Source organism: Cnephaeus nilssonii (assembly GCF_951640355.1).
Source record: "Cnephaeus nilssonii genome assembly, chromosome: 6".
Classification (NCBI taxonomy): domain Eukaryota; kingdom Metazoa; phylum Chordata; class Mammalia; order Chiroptera; family Vespertilionidae; genus Cnephaeus; species Cnephaeus nilssonii.
The window spans coordinates 11,011,598-11,027,465 of record NC_137077.1 but is presented as its reverse complement, the minus strand read 5'-3'; the positions used below and the strand labels follow the sequence as shown (position 1 = coordinate 11,027,465).

Sequence of the window (15,868 nt, the reverse complement as noted above, 5' to 3'; positions counted from 1 at the left end):
CTACTTATGTTTGCTTAAAGCAATTTGTTGGATCCTTAACACCTGTTGAGTTGAACGTTGAGAATTTATTTTGCTAGGCCTGTCTGAGCTACATTGCCCCAAGATTTCTTTTGTTCTCTCTCCTTCCCTCCCTCCCTTTCTTCCTATCTTTCCTTTCCCATTTCTTCCTTTTAAAAACTTTATTGAAAGTCTTTTGGCCTCCAGGCTCTATGCTAAACACTGGGGGAGCCAATGGTGGGCAAAATAGAGAAGGCCCCTACCCTCATGGAGTTTATAGTCTGGGGTTGAGGAGTGGGGAGGATAGGCATTAATCAAATCACATTCATTGACGGATGTAGGATTACAAATTGTGGTAGGCACCATCAAGGACTGTAGTGCAGTGTGGGATCTGACCCAGTCTGGGGTTAGGAAACAGCTTCTCTATATTGAGATATGAAGGAAGGAAGCGTGAGGGCTCTGGGTTGCAGAAAAGAGCATGTGCAAAGGCCCTGTGGTGCTGGGAATTGTGGTACTCTGGGAAAAAAGGAAAGAAAGATATTATGGCTAGATCAGATAGAACAAAAGCAGGGGGTAGGGGATGCTTCTGGTGAGGTCAGGGGACCAGAGAGACATATGCTTTGTAAATATTTTGGCTTTCAGGTCAAGAAAGCCAAATGAAGAAAAAATGTAAAGCCACCCTCAATCCTACCACTTGAAGATAACCTGTTTTAATAAAAATTAAACATTTTTTAAAAATTTAAGCCCCTGAAGTGCTCTAAGGAAGAGCTGGCAGTGCGAGAGCTGTACTAGGACTGATGCGTCTTAATTTGTCTCTGCAGGACCGATGCAGTCATACACGTGGTCTCTAACCTACACGGTGACGACAGCGGCGGGGTCCCCCGCTGAAAACTCCCAGCAGCTCCCCTGTATGAGGAGCACGCATGTGCCTTCTTCCTCCGTCACACACAGGATACCAGTCTATCCTCACCGAGAGGAGCACGGGTAGGCGACCTTCCTGGGTTGTTGCCTCACTTTTAAATTAGACTTTAAAGAGCAGGGCTTACTTGGCAGTTGTTTTCTCAAAGGGCAGGAGGAGCGCCACCCAGTGTTTAGTTCTTCCTGTGCCCAGCAGTCCCCACTACGACCAGGTGAGGCGACCCCACTTTATAGATGAGGACATTCAGACTTGGTTGGTGAAGTTCAGTTCCTCTGAGTCACACAGCTGGTAAACATGGGGTCCACACTGAGCAGCTGTGTTCTTCCCTCTTCACTTCGTTAAAGTCTCAGCTGCACACGCCATTCAGCCGTCCCTCGGTGGCTCTTTGTGCGCTTCCTGGCAGGTCCCAGTCTTTCATGACTGTTCAGAGGAGGGCTTACCCACCTAAGAGCTGGAGGTCCCTGGAGGGTGGGAATTATGAATGGGGTTCAGGGAATCCCTATGGGTTCCAATGATGCTTTGGACCCTGAATAATTCAATCATTCATTTTGCCTATATTGTGCAGTGATGTTGCTGTGAGAAATAAACTACAGATCCATTTAAAAGTGTGACCTGAATCACAGTAGCTTTTTGCCATTATGCACTGTCTTTATCAAAAGACACTAATCTTACAATGTCTAATGTGCAGTGATCTGAAAAACACTTACGGTGTTAAAAGGGCCCTTATCCTCAAGAGTGAGGCTCTGCTTTGTGGGTGCAGTGAGCTCCCGAGCCAGGTTCCAACAGACCAGCTGTGGGGGATACAGGAGGGGAAGAGGAAGGGGAGGGGAGGAGGAGGAGGAGGAGGAGGAGGAGGAGGACCTCGACCTCTCGGGTCCCTTCCTCAGGGTGGCCCAGCATAATGCAGCAAGGTGGTGACCCTGAGGATCGGCGCAGGCCTGGCTGTTGGTGTACTTGAGCTATTTCCATTGGTTCAGGTGCCCCAGACCGATCTGTAGTGTAGCCATTATTTTTCAGGGGGCTCCTAGGGTATTTCCTCACACATTTAGAATAGATACTGAAAATTATTTCAGAGAGCTTTTTTTTATTATTGATTTCAGAGATGAAGCGAGAAGGGAGAGAGAGAAACATCAATGATGAGAGAGAATCATCAATCGGCTGCCTCTTGCACACCTCCTACTGGGGACGAAGCCCGCAACCCAGGCACGTGCCCTTGATCAGAATTGAACCCGGGACCCTTCATTCCTCAGGCCGACACCTTATCCACTGAGCCACACCAGCCAGGGCTCAGAGCTTTTTGATTCTGCAGGAAAGGTCGGATAGACACTCACGTGGTCATGGCAGCATCTTTGCTGTAAAGTTGTTCTTAAGAACTGATTAGAATATCCCGTGTGCACACAGGATTGTCTTTTTTATGGAGTGTCTTCACACATGTGACCCTCCGAATAAGCATGTGCAGCATGTTCACAGATAGGAGAAACGAGGCTTCGAGGAGCCCGAGAGCCCAATATCCCTGAGCTGGAAGGTGGTGGGGCCGGGCTCCCTGAGGCCTGGTTGACAGGCCATGGTGTTTTCTCCCAGGAGAGAGCGCCTGGAAGGTACCACACACTTCCGCATCATGAGGATGCGGAGGCCTGAACAACACAAAAACATAAATCCCAAAGTAACCTCTTATTTTCCTATTTGACTTCAGGATATCATATGGGGCTTTTTAAGACAACAGGAGTAGAGGTTTCCATCACTAATTACGTTTTGCTCAGGGCGAGCTTTTGTTCCCTGAGCGCTTGCTGGGTGGTAAGGGAGATGTACCCAAGGGAGAAGGAAAATCAACCTGGGAGTTTAAACTTACCACAACAGAGCTACAGAGCTACAGAGTGGACATGGTAAGACAGGGGGAAAAATGGAAGAAAGAAAGGAAAACAAAAAGGGGAAAAAAACAGATGAGGTTGGTTTTTGAAGACGTCAGACTGATCTGTTCTTCCTGCTATTACTCACAATAGTCAATGTGTTTCATGCATTTTAGATACACAGGAAGCTATAACTATGGGAGCTATGGCAACCAGCATCCTCCGCCAATGCAGAGCCAGTACCCGGCCCTCCCTCCCGAGGCAGCCATCTCTGGACCACTTCACTACGCCCCTTACCACAGGAGCTCTGCACAGGTGAGTCGGTGGTCCTGTTTGCTTGTCCTGGCCAGGTCTACTCATGTAACACAGTGCATAAGCACCTTCTGTATACTGTGTGTGCAGCTGTGTGTCACAGGAAAGGATGGTCTTTTCCTCAGTGTCACTTCGGCCCTCCAGGGGCTGCCCATAGTGGGAGACAGCCACGTTCACACTCCACTTTCTCTCACCCATGCACGTGGGGGCGAACAGTTATCTTTAGTTCCGCCCGCTCTCACCTCTCTGATCCCAGGATCCAGTTGGTTGCCATGCCTGTTGCCCCTTTTCGGGCAGCCCCGCTCCGATTGGACCTCTCCTTCCCATCAGCATTCTCCTGGGGCAGACCCTCAGCGAGTCATGCAGGACTGTCATCTCAGCCTCATTCTCACTGGCGTCTTGGTCTCCCATGTGTGCTCCTTTCAGTCCCACCCCCACACAGTCTCACCAGGAGAATCCTCCTCAGGTGGACCCTTATCACATATTCTCAGGCCACACCTTTCTTTTGGCTCTTACTGTCTAACCAGCCAAATTGACCCGCTGTGACCTATGGGAATGGAACTGTGGTTGCACCTGTAACATCAGTGTTGGGCACTCGACTTGTCTTAGACACTTTCCTGTGCACTGGCCCCAGACACACCTCGTTGCCAGTTCCACTCAATTCCACATTCTGTGTGTCTGCACCCCCAGGGTCATTGCCTCAACTCAGGTCTTCATCTACGCGAGATGATGGCAAAAGCCTTCCCATTGGTCTCCATGTGGCTAAACTTGTCCCATCTCTGGTCTGTCCCCTACATTGCAGCTAAAGGAATCTTTGGGGGAAAACCCAGTCGGTCATAATACTCTCTTTTGCATGTCATCGCTTTCAGAGTCAAGTTCAATGCCTTAGCCTGTCTCTCAGATTCATTACCATCTGGCCTCTGCCTGCCTTTCTGGCCTACAAACGGCACCACCCCCATCCTTGCTTCAGGCAGGCCAGCCGTATGCAGTCCCCAGGCCTGCGCTGAGGTGGCTTCCTCTGGCTCAGAGTCTCTGCCCCAGCCTCTTCACTGTTGTTCCTGACAAGCATCTCATGGTCTTTGTGGCACTTCCTGACACTCCCCCCTTCCTTCCTCCAGGACTTCATAGGCCCACTCCTCTGTACGTGCATGGCACCCTGGGCTTTCCTCTGTTGGTAACACTTCCCACACTGTGATCATTGCTGACTTTCCTGACTCCCACAGGAGACCCCAAAGCTCCTTGAAGGCAAAAATTAAGTCTAGCATCCCCGGGTCACAGGGCATGCGTCTATCAGAAGGAACAGCTTGCTTTTACTGAACATGGGCCAAGCCCTTTGCACACCCTCACGGTAACCCTTGCAGGAAAGAAAGGGAGAGTCACTTGCCCGAGGATCTGAACCCAGGCAGTGTGGTCCAGCTGTTCAAGCTCTTAGGCATCACCCTCTGTTGCCTCTCAAATGTCGGCATTCTCTGAGCGTTTATGGAACAGATGAGCAACAGGAGGAGGGGTCGGCATAAACAACAGTGTGGTGTGCCAAGGACGCTCACTGGTTGTGCAGGTGTGGGGGCCGTGGTAGGTTTGGGAGCCTGGGAGTGGCAAGGTGAGAGCTGTGCTTAAGAAAGAGCTCTCGCAGCACTCACAGCAAGAACCAGAAGGGGGGCTGGTGGAGGCAGGGAGCTCTGCTCCCAAGCGCTTGCAGGGGTGGAGAAGCGAGATGGCAGACGTGAGCCAGGGTGGAGGCCGCAATTGCATCAGCTGTCAGGACAGCGTTTGCCGTCATCCGGGGGAGGGCCCGAGGAGAATGTAGCCACAAATTCGGCACTCGGGGCACACAGGCGTCTGTTTTGATTTCCATCCGAGGTACCAAGGGGAGCCCTGGTATAATCCCCAGACAAACCAACAAGTGGATTCCACTAAATCACCACCTGGGCACTCATCACAGGTCTCCAGCGGTGTCACACAGAGACGCCAGCTCCTCAGGGGCTGCTTCTCTCGGGAGCAGGGTCTGTGCTCCTCTCTGTGACAGAGCTGCTGTTACAGGCTGCGTCACCCCAGACACAGCATCAGCAGCTCATTCACTCGTTCGTTCATTCATTCATTCATTCATTCATTCATTCATTCATTCCTCAATTCCTCAAATGACTGTCAGGTGTCTACTATGTACCAAGCACTGCCCTAGCCTTGAGAGTACAGTGGAGAATGGGACGGAAACGTGCCTGCTTTGGGAGAACTGACGCTCCAGCAGGAGACACTGGTCTAAGCCACAGTGGCAAGATCAAGCTTACATTCTAAGCCACAGCTCCCGGCATTATCTTCCCTCTTACTTCACCCCCTCATCCCTCGTGCCTCCTTATGAAATGTCTGCAGCTGGTTTTCTGGGTTGATACTTTTACAGCCATTGCTATAAAAAACAAAACAACAACAACAAAAACACCAGGGTCTCTTAAAGGCCCATGTGGTCCCTGGCGATCAAAGATAAGCCTGCAGCATCCGCTCTAGAAGCCACACATTCCCCGACTGGAGCACTGCCATTACTAGTGGGCCCCGCGAAGGGCCCAGGACTACATGAACGCCCAGGGTGGAGCCCTTTGGACCCAGACTAGACATCCTGTGAGAGGTGGCAGGTCCTTGGCCAGCCTCTTCACCACCGTGCCCTGTGGCCTTTAGACAAAGCCTGTGACAGCCTCTGACCCCACCGCACAGCACACTGTGCACTCTATGGGTTAGGCCTCAGTCTCCATGTAGAAAGTGGGGCGGGGAGAAGTTAATGTATCACATCTCTGGCAGGCTGCTTCTATGGAAGGTACTCTCTGACGACAAAGAACCCTTTGTTTTGTTTTTCATTAACATTTATGCAACAAGCACTGTTTTAGGCACTTTCAAATACACTTAATTATCATAGCAGCCTTTTCTCCAGTTTTTAAGGATGAGGAAACAGCTTCAGAAGGTAGTTTGCCTCAGGTCAGGCATCCAGGAAGTGACAAAGCAGACCCCAATGCAAGTTCTCCAACTCTCAAGCCCCCAGAGCCGAACACTGTGTGCCTTGGAGGGTGGGAGGTAAATTCGAGGCTACTGCAACTATTCTCAGTAAGTTTCAAGTTTCCAAAGAGAAAAATCACACACCCAAGATACCTTATGTCTTTCCTTTCCTGATTCTTTGGGTTAAGGTTGAGCATATGGGGGAAACCCAGTGCAGGGCTAATTAGTTTTATGTTTTTTTAAAAATATATGCTTTTATTGATTTTAGGAAAACAGAGAGAGAGAGAGAGAGAGAGAGAGAGAGAGAGAGAGAGAGAGAGAGAGAGAGAAACATCAATGTGAGAGAGAAACATTGATTGGCTATCTCCCATATGCACCCTGGCCAGGGATAGAATCCACAACCTGAGTACGTGCCCTGACTGGGAATCGAACCTGCGACCTTTTGGTACGTGGAACAACACTCAACCAAGGAGCCACCCAGCCAGGGCTAATTAGTTTTAGCTTCCCAGAGCAGAGGTCCAACTGTTCCAACTCTGAGTACTGAAAATCACACTTGAGTATATCAGACTCACTGGAGAAAAGATCTGAGTTGAAGAATGATGGAATATGGTTACAGAATGCCATTGTTGTCAGCTCAAGAGTAACTGGAAATGACTCCTGCCAGGTTTGCCTTAAAGAGCCATTTCAGTACACCTGTGACGTGCAATAATCGTATACATCCCAGCATTTATATGCTCAAAGCAATCTGTAGTCATTTGTTTTTTGAAATAGAGTATATGTGTGCCCTTGCTCATTCTGCTGTTTTGCACAACATATGCTTGCTTTCTGGGTAATAGGAAGGTAAACCTCCAGCCCTACTTGAATTCTCATAATTTCTAAAGGAGGGAGTCCAGATGAATGAGGCCTCACAGTGTAAGGTTTAAATTATTTCAGAAAAACACCCTGTTGCAAGGATGCTGTCCTTGTTCACATCAGAATAAGTGAACAAGGGATCTTGTCAGCTGTACCTTCCTAGGTCCCCATTCTCATGCCCGGCCCAAAAGAGAGAACAAACCAGACTCAGTACACAGCTACAAAATATTTCTGAGCCTCACTCCACTCACCTTCATGGAACCTCTACCCTCCCCACAGCCATGAATGTAGACTGGGAATGTAAACTTGAGCTCAAAAGCCATGTGATCAACCACAAGCGGTGTGACACAAATACACTTCGAGTGGCCTGGAGAGCCGTCCGTTACTTCCCATCTGGATGGCCAAGGCCCAGCCCTGCCCACCAGTCACAGCTCCCACAGAACCTTCATCTCAACCCAGGTCAGCCCAGGGCCTGTGGGTGCTCAGTCTCAGAGGCCCACTGACTGCCACAGAGTTTGCTGAGGGTGCTCTGCTTTGGGATAACAGCCTGGGCCAAAGGGAGTACAGATCAGTCAGCCAACGGGGCGGGGCGTAAGATCCTGACTGCAGAGCCAGGCTTCCTGGGTGCACACCCCAGTTCTGCCTCGGATGAGCTCTCTGCACAAGTGCCTCATGTGAAAACTAGAGATCATTGTAGTACCTATTTCATAGGGTTGTTGTGAGCGTTAAGTGAGTTAATAAAGGTAGAACAGGGCCTGGTTCAGAGTTAGCACTATTTGTGTATATTATTATGATCCTTTGCTACTTTTTTGTAATTATAGAATTAACATCTGCCTCTCTCACTACACTAGCTCTGTGAAGGCAGGGCCAGGTCCATCTTTTCTGACCATTGTATTCCCAGACCCCAGCACGGGCTTGCCCCTCAGTGGGAATTCAGTAATGAATGAACGAATGACTGGATCCTTACTTGCGTACTAAGTTGCTGCGTGACCTCAAGCCGGTCATTTCCCCTCTCTTTGACCTCACTTCCCTCATCTGAAAATGAGGGGAGTAGGACCAGATGGTCAGTGCCCGAGGCTCTCCCTGTCATTAATAGACCATGATGTTATGATTCGAGGAAGAATATTAATAATAGTTAACGCATTCTGAACACTCACTACATGGGTGTACTAAGTGTTTCACGTGTATTAACTCAGTCCTGACCCTAGAAGCTCAGCAGATACGACTGTCTGGCAGAGATCTGGGGGGAGCTGTGCCCTCCTCCAGAGGAGACTGAGAGGAAGTCAGGGCGGGCCCCTGGCAGCGTCTCGTGCGGTGTGAGCCGCCTTTCATGGGAAAACAGTTTGTGCTCCTGACTGGGCCACCTTTCACCCCTGGCTCAAGTAACAGCCCACTTGGTAAGGGTCAGGGATAAAGGGCTCATTCTTCCCTCTCCATGTGCAGGAAAGTCAGCCCTTGGTGTGGGGAGTCGTTTCTCAAAATAGAACGTCCTAATATGGTTCCAAGGAGGCCCAGAGGCAGGCACAGCTGAGGCAGACGTAGGCCTCGGCCATGTGACCGAACCTTTGACTGCTTATGTATACACGCACTCACACACACACACGTGCCCACAGCCACACCTCACACCCCTCTCACCGGGGAGGAACTGGGGCCTTAGCTCCATTTTAACATCAAGGACAGTAGCCTGTGATCTGACCCAGAAAATAGTAACTTCCTGTTATGGGCCCTCAACAAAAAGCGCCTTTATTCCGGGCCGAGCTCTCAGGACCCAGGGTTTGTGCCCAGCCTGCTGGAGGACCCGGCATGAAACCGGATGTGAAGTGGGAAAGGTGAGGCGGGTGCCGCGGGCCGACTGCATAAGAAGCCTCTGGTGGCGCTGGTGACCGGGCGGCAGCAGCGGGCTGCAGCCTCTCCCCGTCAATGGGCTCTTCACCGCGGGAAAGCGAGTCACTGACTCATTTGCAATTAGCTGACCTAACGGGACAGAATTTTCCAAGCCGGATTCTGTGGTAACAGGATTTTATTGTCACATTGGAGATATTTTGAGCCAGCCTCATTTCCAGGCAATTACTCTTTTGAGTCTGTGACACAACCCCTGGGCACAGCTGCATCGAGGGTCCTTGATCAGGCACAAAAGCCACACTCTCTTGGGTTCTGTGGGAAGGAGACTCCAAGTCCACACACAAGCCAAGGCAGCAGAGATGGTAGGGAACCAGCGAGCGGAGGCTTGGTCAGAACTGCGGGACCCTGTGGTCTGCAGGGGAGAGGTCAAGGTCAACGGGCTGCTTGTCCACGAAGGAGTGCTCTTCCTCTCTGTGTCATTCAGCTGTGGGCCAGGCGGACAGACATGTGGGGGGGGCGGGGGGGGAGCGGGGCCCCAGGCCTAGTTCGTCCACCAGCTCTGCCACTGGCTGGCGTGACTGTGGGCAGGACGCTTCTCCTCGGGCACTGCTTTTCTCATCTGTACGACACCGAGATGGATTATGGGATCCCTAAGATTCTATCTAGTGGTGACATCCCACCAATTAATAAATTACTCAGCAGATAATTAGCTAGCACCTGCTAGGTGCCAGGCATGATTCTAGATGTGGGGAATATGGTGGCGGGCATGAGAAGGCCCTACGGGAGCTTATGGGTGACTGTAAGCCAGTGGAAAGAGACAGCTGCTGAGAATGACAACATTCCGACCAGAGCGGCGGAGGGTGGAGCGTTGAGCTTCTTGAGAAAGGATGTCCAGAAAAGTCGCTCTGAGGAGGTGACATTTGAGCTGAGATCTGAAGAATGATCACAAGGCAGACGAAAGGAGCCTGGGGGCAGGGAGGGGTGGTGCAGCACGTCCTGGGCAGAGGAGACGGGTAGGAGAAAATTCTCTGGAATGGGCACGAGCCGGGCATGCCACAGGGAGGAGCAAGGAGGGCATCGTGAAGACAGACTATCACGAGGAACAAGCAACCTTTTTGAAAAAAACAAAAGCTATTTTGTAACATTTCTTAATCTGAGCTGTTTAACACCTGGGACCCTGTTTTACTGAGCAGGGCCCAGGCTTCCGGTGGCCTCTCTGGGCTTTAGAGTGGGTCCTGGCCTGGAATTCCACTGCCACACAGACAGCACCATGTGGCTGCTGCACGGGGACCAGGGTGCACTTCAGCATTATGAAAGCCTCGGTATGCTGTCAGTAGTCACCTTGGCAACAGCCCTGGTGCCGTCTCCTGTGAGTTCCCAGACACCACTATAACCTTCTCCCGCTTCCCTACCTGCTCTTTTTACTGTGGAGTGGCTTCACTTTGCTCTGTAGGGCATGCTGTCCTGGGTGCAACAGACCCTCTCTACTAGATGTGGGATCCCTCCTCCTTGACTGGATGAATTGCTGGTCCTCTTTGCATGCCTGGGGCCTATCGGCCTCCCCCTGCTCCCCTCGGGCTCCCACTCAAAGAGGCAGAGCGATCCCTTTGGCCCCCGAGACTACCAGCAGCAGCCATTGTTGTCATGCCCCCTTCTCCCGGCTGTCTAGGCTTCAGCCTGTCTGTCTCCCTCACAGGAGGCAGCCTCCCACCTAATCCCTCAGGGCTCCACTCTCCAACTGTCAGGGAAGACAGATGGGGAGCAGAAGAATTCACACACTCTCTCCCCGACTTGCAGTCCTTGCCATCCTTGTTGACTGGCTCCTGTCCCTCTTGGGGTGGCCCTTAGCACAGCAAGGAAATCTTTGTGGTGACTGGCCCACAAACCTGGCGCCTCCCCTCTGATCGTACCGAAGGGCTTATTTGCATAGCTGTCTTGGGAACTGGCAAAAAGGTAAAGAAGAAGCACTTCAGAGACATTTCTCTTATTTCTAATTCTTTCTAGAACTGCTTCCCCTCTTCTTACAGCCACGAGCACCTGTTTTTCTGGCCTGCACAAGAGCACACCTCCCCTCCCTCTCAGTTGGCTCATCTTGGCTCCTTCCACATTCACACACACCGAGCCCAATTATTGCCACTTCCTGCTTGAGTCTCTTCCAGGATTCCAGTGACTGGAGACCAAAAAGATGTTCTCCAAATGATAGGCACTAATAATAACCTTTGAAGCTATTAGCTTGCTTGCTTCCTCTTCAAAAGCCTGCTTTTAGGCTGCAGTTCATAATTGAATTCAACTGTAAAGTGCTATTTTTAATAATGTCACATTGTATTTCACTTGGCAGTACTGTTCTCTTGGGTTGATCGAGTGGGACCTATCACATCTCCATAACTAGTGATAAAACTCACAGCCATCCATCCACATCTACTTGGACATGCTATTACTCAAGTTTGTGTTCTCGTTCGTTCTCTCTCTCTCTCTCTCTCTCTCTCTCTCTCTCTCTCTCTCTCTCTCTCTCTCTCTCTCTCTCTCTCCTCTCTCTCTCTCTCTCTCTCTCTCCCCTCCCCCTGCCCCACTTTGTATCACTCCTATATTCCGAGTAGGGCTATTCCTTCTTTGGGGTTTGACTTCCCAAGACATTCCAGATTGAGCACAAAGTCTGTATTACTGGCTGAGTGAACACCAGTCCAATACTGGCTAAGAAATCCTTTGCTTTCCCCTGTTGGAGACCTAGACCACAGTTCAATCTTTCAGAAGTTCACTGATTCCATCCCATCGACTTTCACTAATAGCTTCTTAAGAAATTTAACAAACTGTGAACATGACTGATATTGTGTCTGTGTAACTTCAAGCTAATTTTAACTTTGTGGAATTTCTTTCCCCTCAACAAGTACCCTTTTAATAGCCCCACTTCCCGGATGGAGCCTTGTTTGATGAGCACTACTCCCAGATTGCATCCTACTGCAGTCACCCCCCGATGGCCAGAGGTGCCCACAGCCAACACGTGCTACACAAGCCCGCCTGTGCATTCCACGAGGTATGGAAACTCTAGTGACATGTACACACCCCTGACCACCCGCAGGAATTCTGAGTATGAGCACATGCAACACTTTCCTGGCTTTGCTTACATCAATGGAGAGGCCTCCACAGGATGGGCTAAATGACTGCTCTCATAGGAATCCATATTTAATATTAATAAGTATTAATAATAATAATAAACCCATCCACTCCCCCCCAGAAGACTTTATCTCTATACATTATAACTTGTAAACCATTCCTAGGCATCCATTTTCCTAATGAACGTGAGGCTGGGATTCAGTATGGGATGAATACACTTTAGTTCAGAAACAGGACCCACTAAAAGTCAGTGAGATTGGGTTCCTGTAGCCAAGCCAGACTTCACTTTCTGTAGAGCACTATCTCAGACAGGCCCATCTGTGCCTTTTCCCCTTGTTCCATGACTTTGCTTTGTGTTGCCAACCACTCCCTATAAGTTACTTATTTTTCTGTTGACAAAAGCTCTTTAGTCTTGAAGGATGGATACTGGAGGCAGAATCTGGTTTGTGTTCTTGGATGGGCACATAATTTACCAAGAGCACTCACCTTGCTATCTGTCTGACATCTTACTGTACAGTGAACAGCCCTCAGATATGTTCAGCGCATTCCTTCTGCCTGGTGGTGCTCCCCGGAGCATCAGGGCTAAATGCAGGTATCTGGCAACTCGTGCCTGTCACAGTACCTGCATTAGAACGTAAGCACTGTCTAGAGGAAAGGAAGAGGTCTGTTCTGTATGCCTTAAGTTGACTGACATTCGTAGGGGACCAACTCTTCTATGTACAAATATTTGTCCTAAGTTTGCACAATGGCTAGTGTCAGCAAAAGGCAGGGAGAGGCTTCTAAAGTTCTGTGCGATGCGGATGTCGAGCGTTGAGTATCACATTCTGCTGTATTAATGTTGTGAAACTGGATGGACCAACATTAGCTTACTGAGCACCAAGTGTGCAAGTGACTTTCACGGTTCCTTCATAAGACGAAATAATTTCCGACACTTTGATAGAAAAAAAATTTCAAAGCTGTGCCTTTGAGCCTATACTATACTGTGTATGTGTGGAAATAAAAATGTATTGTACTTTTGGAAAATTTTTTCGTAGGCATTCTTCTGTCAGATTTGTAGCAATTTGTGCAGTTTGTTAGAGCTTAACATAGGTTTTCTTTCTGTATTATAAAAAGCACCAAGCAATTATGGTGGACCTATTACCCTATGGGTAAGAAATAAATAGAAATATGACATCGGATGTTTTAGCAATTGTTCTGTAAATAAAATCTTTGATCACACCCACTCTGTGTGATAATCATGTCTACAGCTAAAATGGAAATAGTTTTATCTGTACAGTTGTGCAAGATATGAATGGTTTCACACTCAAATAAAAAGTATTGAAATGACCTCCTTTCATTTTGCATTTGCTATGACCTGTGTGTGTGTGGGTGTGAGCACACGCACACGCGCGTGTGTAAATAAATACCATTCTGAATACTAGGGTGAAAGCAGGCAAAACAAAACTAAGTGGTCCTGAATGGTCATGGTTATCCAGTTCATCATCATCTCCTCATAAAACAATCATTAAAATTTGGATAGGCCTGGCATGCAGTCCTTCGGCAATAATTTAGTGACTGCAGCCTGATTGAGGTTTGTAGGGGACCAATTCTACATACAAGGACTTAAGTTTGCATGATGACTGACGTCAGCAAAGGGCAGGGGCCTTTCAGCCCTTAAAGGGAATATTGTTCTTCAACATCAACATCATTAAGACTTGGTCCCCTGGCACTTAGTTCATTGTGCGTTAATGATCTCTGGGTGTAAAGATACGTCAAGTGCAGTGCTTTAGATGCAATAAACTCCTGGGACAGATGTAACATTACTGAGTACTCAGTAAGCATCAACAAATTCTCCCCAGTGCTGCATTTGGATTCTAGGGCCGAGGACTGAGGATAGGCAGGCAAAATGATGAAATGTTTTGCCCAAACTTTAAGAGGGTCTATGAGAGAGTCAGAGCCAAAGATTTCCAGAAATGGCAGCAGTGATGTGTTAACTAAAAGGCATGAGAATTTGACAACTCGATTTGCATTTTGAAAGATTTATTTTTAAAGCCAGGCTTTTACTTGCTATTACATAACATATTTGTACCTGAAAATGATTTTAAGATGAAAATTATATATTTTACATAGCATCCCCTTTAGAAACTTAGCTCTGTTCATCTGCCAAAAGAAAAGTAGGTGCTAGATTTCACTCCCTGAAGGTAATTTGATCTTTGGCCACAATCCATTAGTTGGCTTTATATGAGGAAAGGAAGGAGGAAGAATGAAATTTCAGATTCAGTCACTGTATGAAACAAACCTGAAGATACCCAGACCGTCGTGCTCTTACAGCCCAAAGCTAGTGCTCCAGAAATCAAAGGGTGGAGTAGGTTTGACTTTTGACTTGCTAATCATAAAAATAAATAAGTAAAGCAATTGCCAAATTCTCTAGCCAGGTAGCAGCAGCACATAATAAACGACACCCATATACAAGTCACAGCCACAAGCTCATTAAATGCACGGAACTTGAGGCAAAAAATAGTCACAATCCCAGAGAACAAAGTGGTCACTCCAAGAACTTGGCAAGGGAGACGCTGTGTGCCTCCTCCTCACAGCACAGCCAAGCGCTGGGAGCCCTGGGCGTTCTCTCCAGACCACAGGGTACCCATCTCTTGGGAGGTAAGCATACTGCCTATGTTCCCAATTCTTCTCAACCTTCAATTTCAGAACTGACAAGGATCTGATTAGGAAAAGACAACAGCTGCTGTGAGCTCGACTCAAATGCACCTTCTCTCCCTCTCCGATGGTTCTTACCCCGTCACCAGAATGGGAATGGGCAAGGTTGGTGGCTGGGAGTGGGGCCAGTCACTTGTCAGAGGAAGAACAGAGGAGTCTTGGCAATAAAGGGACACTCCCCTCTTTAGGACTCTTTCTGAAAAGGACTCTGCCAGCTTGAAACTGGCTGGAGTCGTGAACAGCAGCCAGGATGGCTCACCCACGTTGCAGGCCTGTGGCGTCCGAGGCATCCAGCCTGCTGTGTCCTTTGTCAGGCCTCTGATATACCCCAGGTCCGGAAAGAAAGGGAATCTGGCCCCTCTGAGCCTGCAACCCAGTCACAGGCCAATCAAAACTGTGCCAGTGAGTAAGCCCAACCTCAATGGGGAGAGGGATTGACATCGCGGAAGGAACTGAAAAGAAGCCTTGGCTTCACCACCATGTGACCTTGGAGGGGTCACCTCCCCACTCTGGACCTCAAGCCAGCATGTTGTATGACTATGACATCCCAATTACAGTCCGTGCGCTGATGGCCCCGAGCCGGCAGATCTGGGTGAGGAGGGTGGACAGCTTAAGGAAAACAAAGAACGGACTGGCAGCTGGGCAGTGGCTCAGGAAGCCAGCCACAGGAGCAGAGGCAATGGCAGCTGGTGCTCAAAAACAGCCTGGGGTTCCTGCCCATCAGCTCAGCCCCTTTACCTGCACCACCATCACGGAGCAACTCTCCACCCCTTCCTCAGGCCCAGCCCCACCCTCCCCTGCACAGATCTGGGTAGTAGTCTTCGGCCATTTTACCATCCTCCCAGATTCGTCCTTAATATTTGCTTTAAAGTGACATCAATCAAAATGACCCAAGTGAATCTGGACAAGAGCACAAACAGGCTATTTTGCCCAACTTCTTGCATCTCTTAAAGGCAGAATCACAAAAAAATTAAAAAAAAAAAATTAAATCCTGGAAGGAAATGGTATAAATACTCCTGTTATTATGTGGGGAAGGGTTACTGTAGGTCTCCTGAAGCATAGAGTTCAGATGTATTCAAGAGCCTACAGGATGCAAATCACCACTGGGGGGGGGTTAAAGGAAAAGGGGATATACTTAGTGCCTGTACAGTGAGGTAGAACTGCGATTAATTCCCAGGTCTACCAAAGATGTTGTAGGAGGCGCACTCCAGCTCCAAGTAGGATTGGAGTTAAGTGGTTCTCAACCCTGGCTGCCTGTTAGATTTACCCTGTCAACTTTGATGTGTAAGGCCCCACCGACAGTAAATAATTGACC

At 49.0% G+C, this 15,868-nt stretch overlaps 1 protein-coding gene across 3 annotated transcripts in view; it reads left to right on the top strand.

Moving 5' to 3' along the window:
• The window catches only part of RFX4 (regulatory factor X4), a gene marked incomplete at both ends in the record, with an annotated part of 127,731 nt that extends 115,825 nt beyond the window's left edge, over nucleotides 1–11,906 (top strand). For all 3 annotated transcript variants that reach the window (XM_079773681.1, XM_079773680.1, XM_079773682.1), the window contains 3 exons: nucleotides 819–981; nucleotides 2,940–3,078; nucleotides 11,634–11,906. In XM_079773681.1, coding sequence (XP_079629807.1) covers nucleotides 819–981; nucleotides 2,940–3,078; nucleotides 11,634–11,906 — 575 coding nt within the window. The remainder of the gene's footprint in view (nucleotides 1–818; nucleotides 982–2,939; nucleotides 3,079–11,633) is intronic.
• Between the last annotated feature and the right edge of the window lie 3,962 nt (nucleotides 11,907–15,868).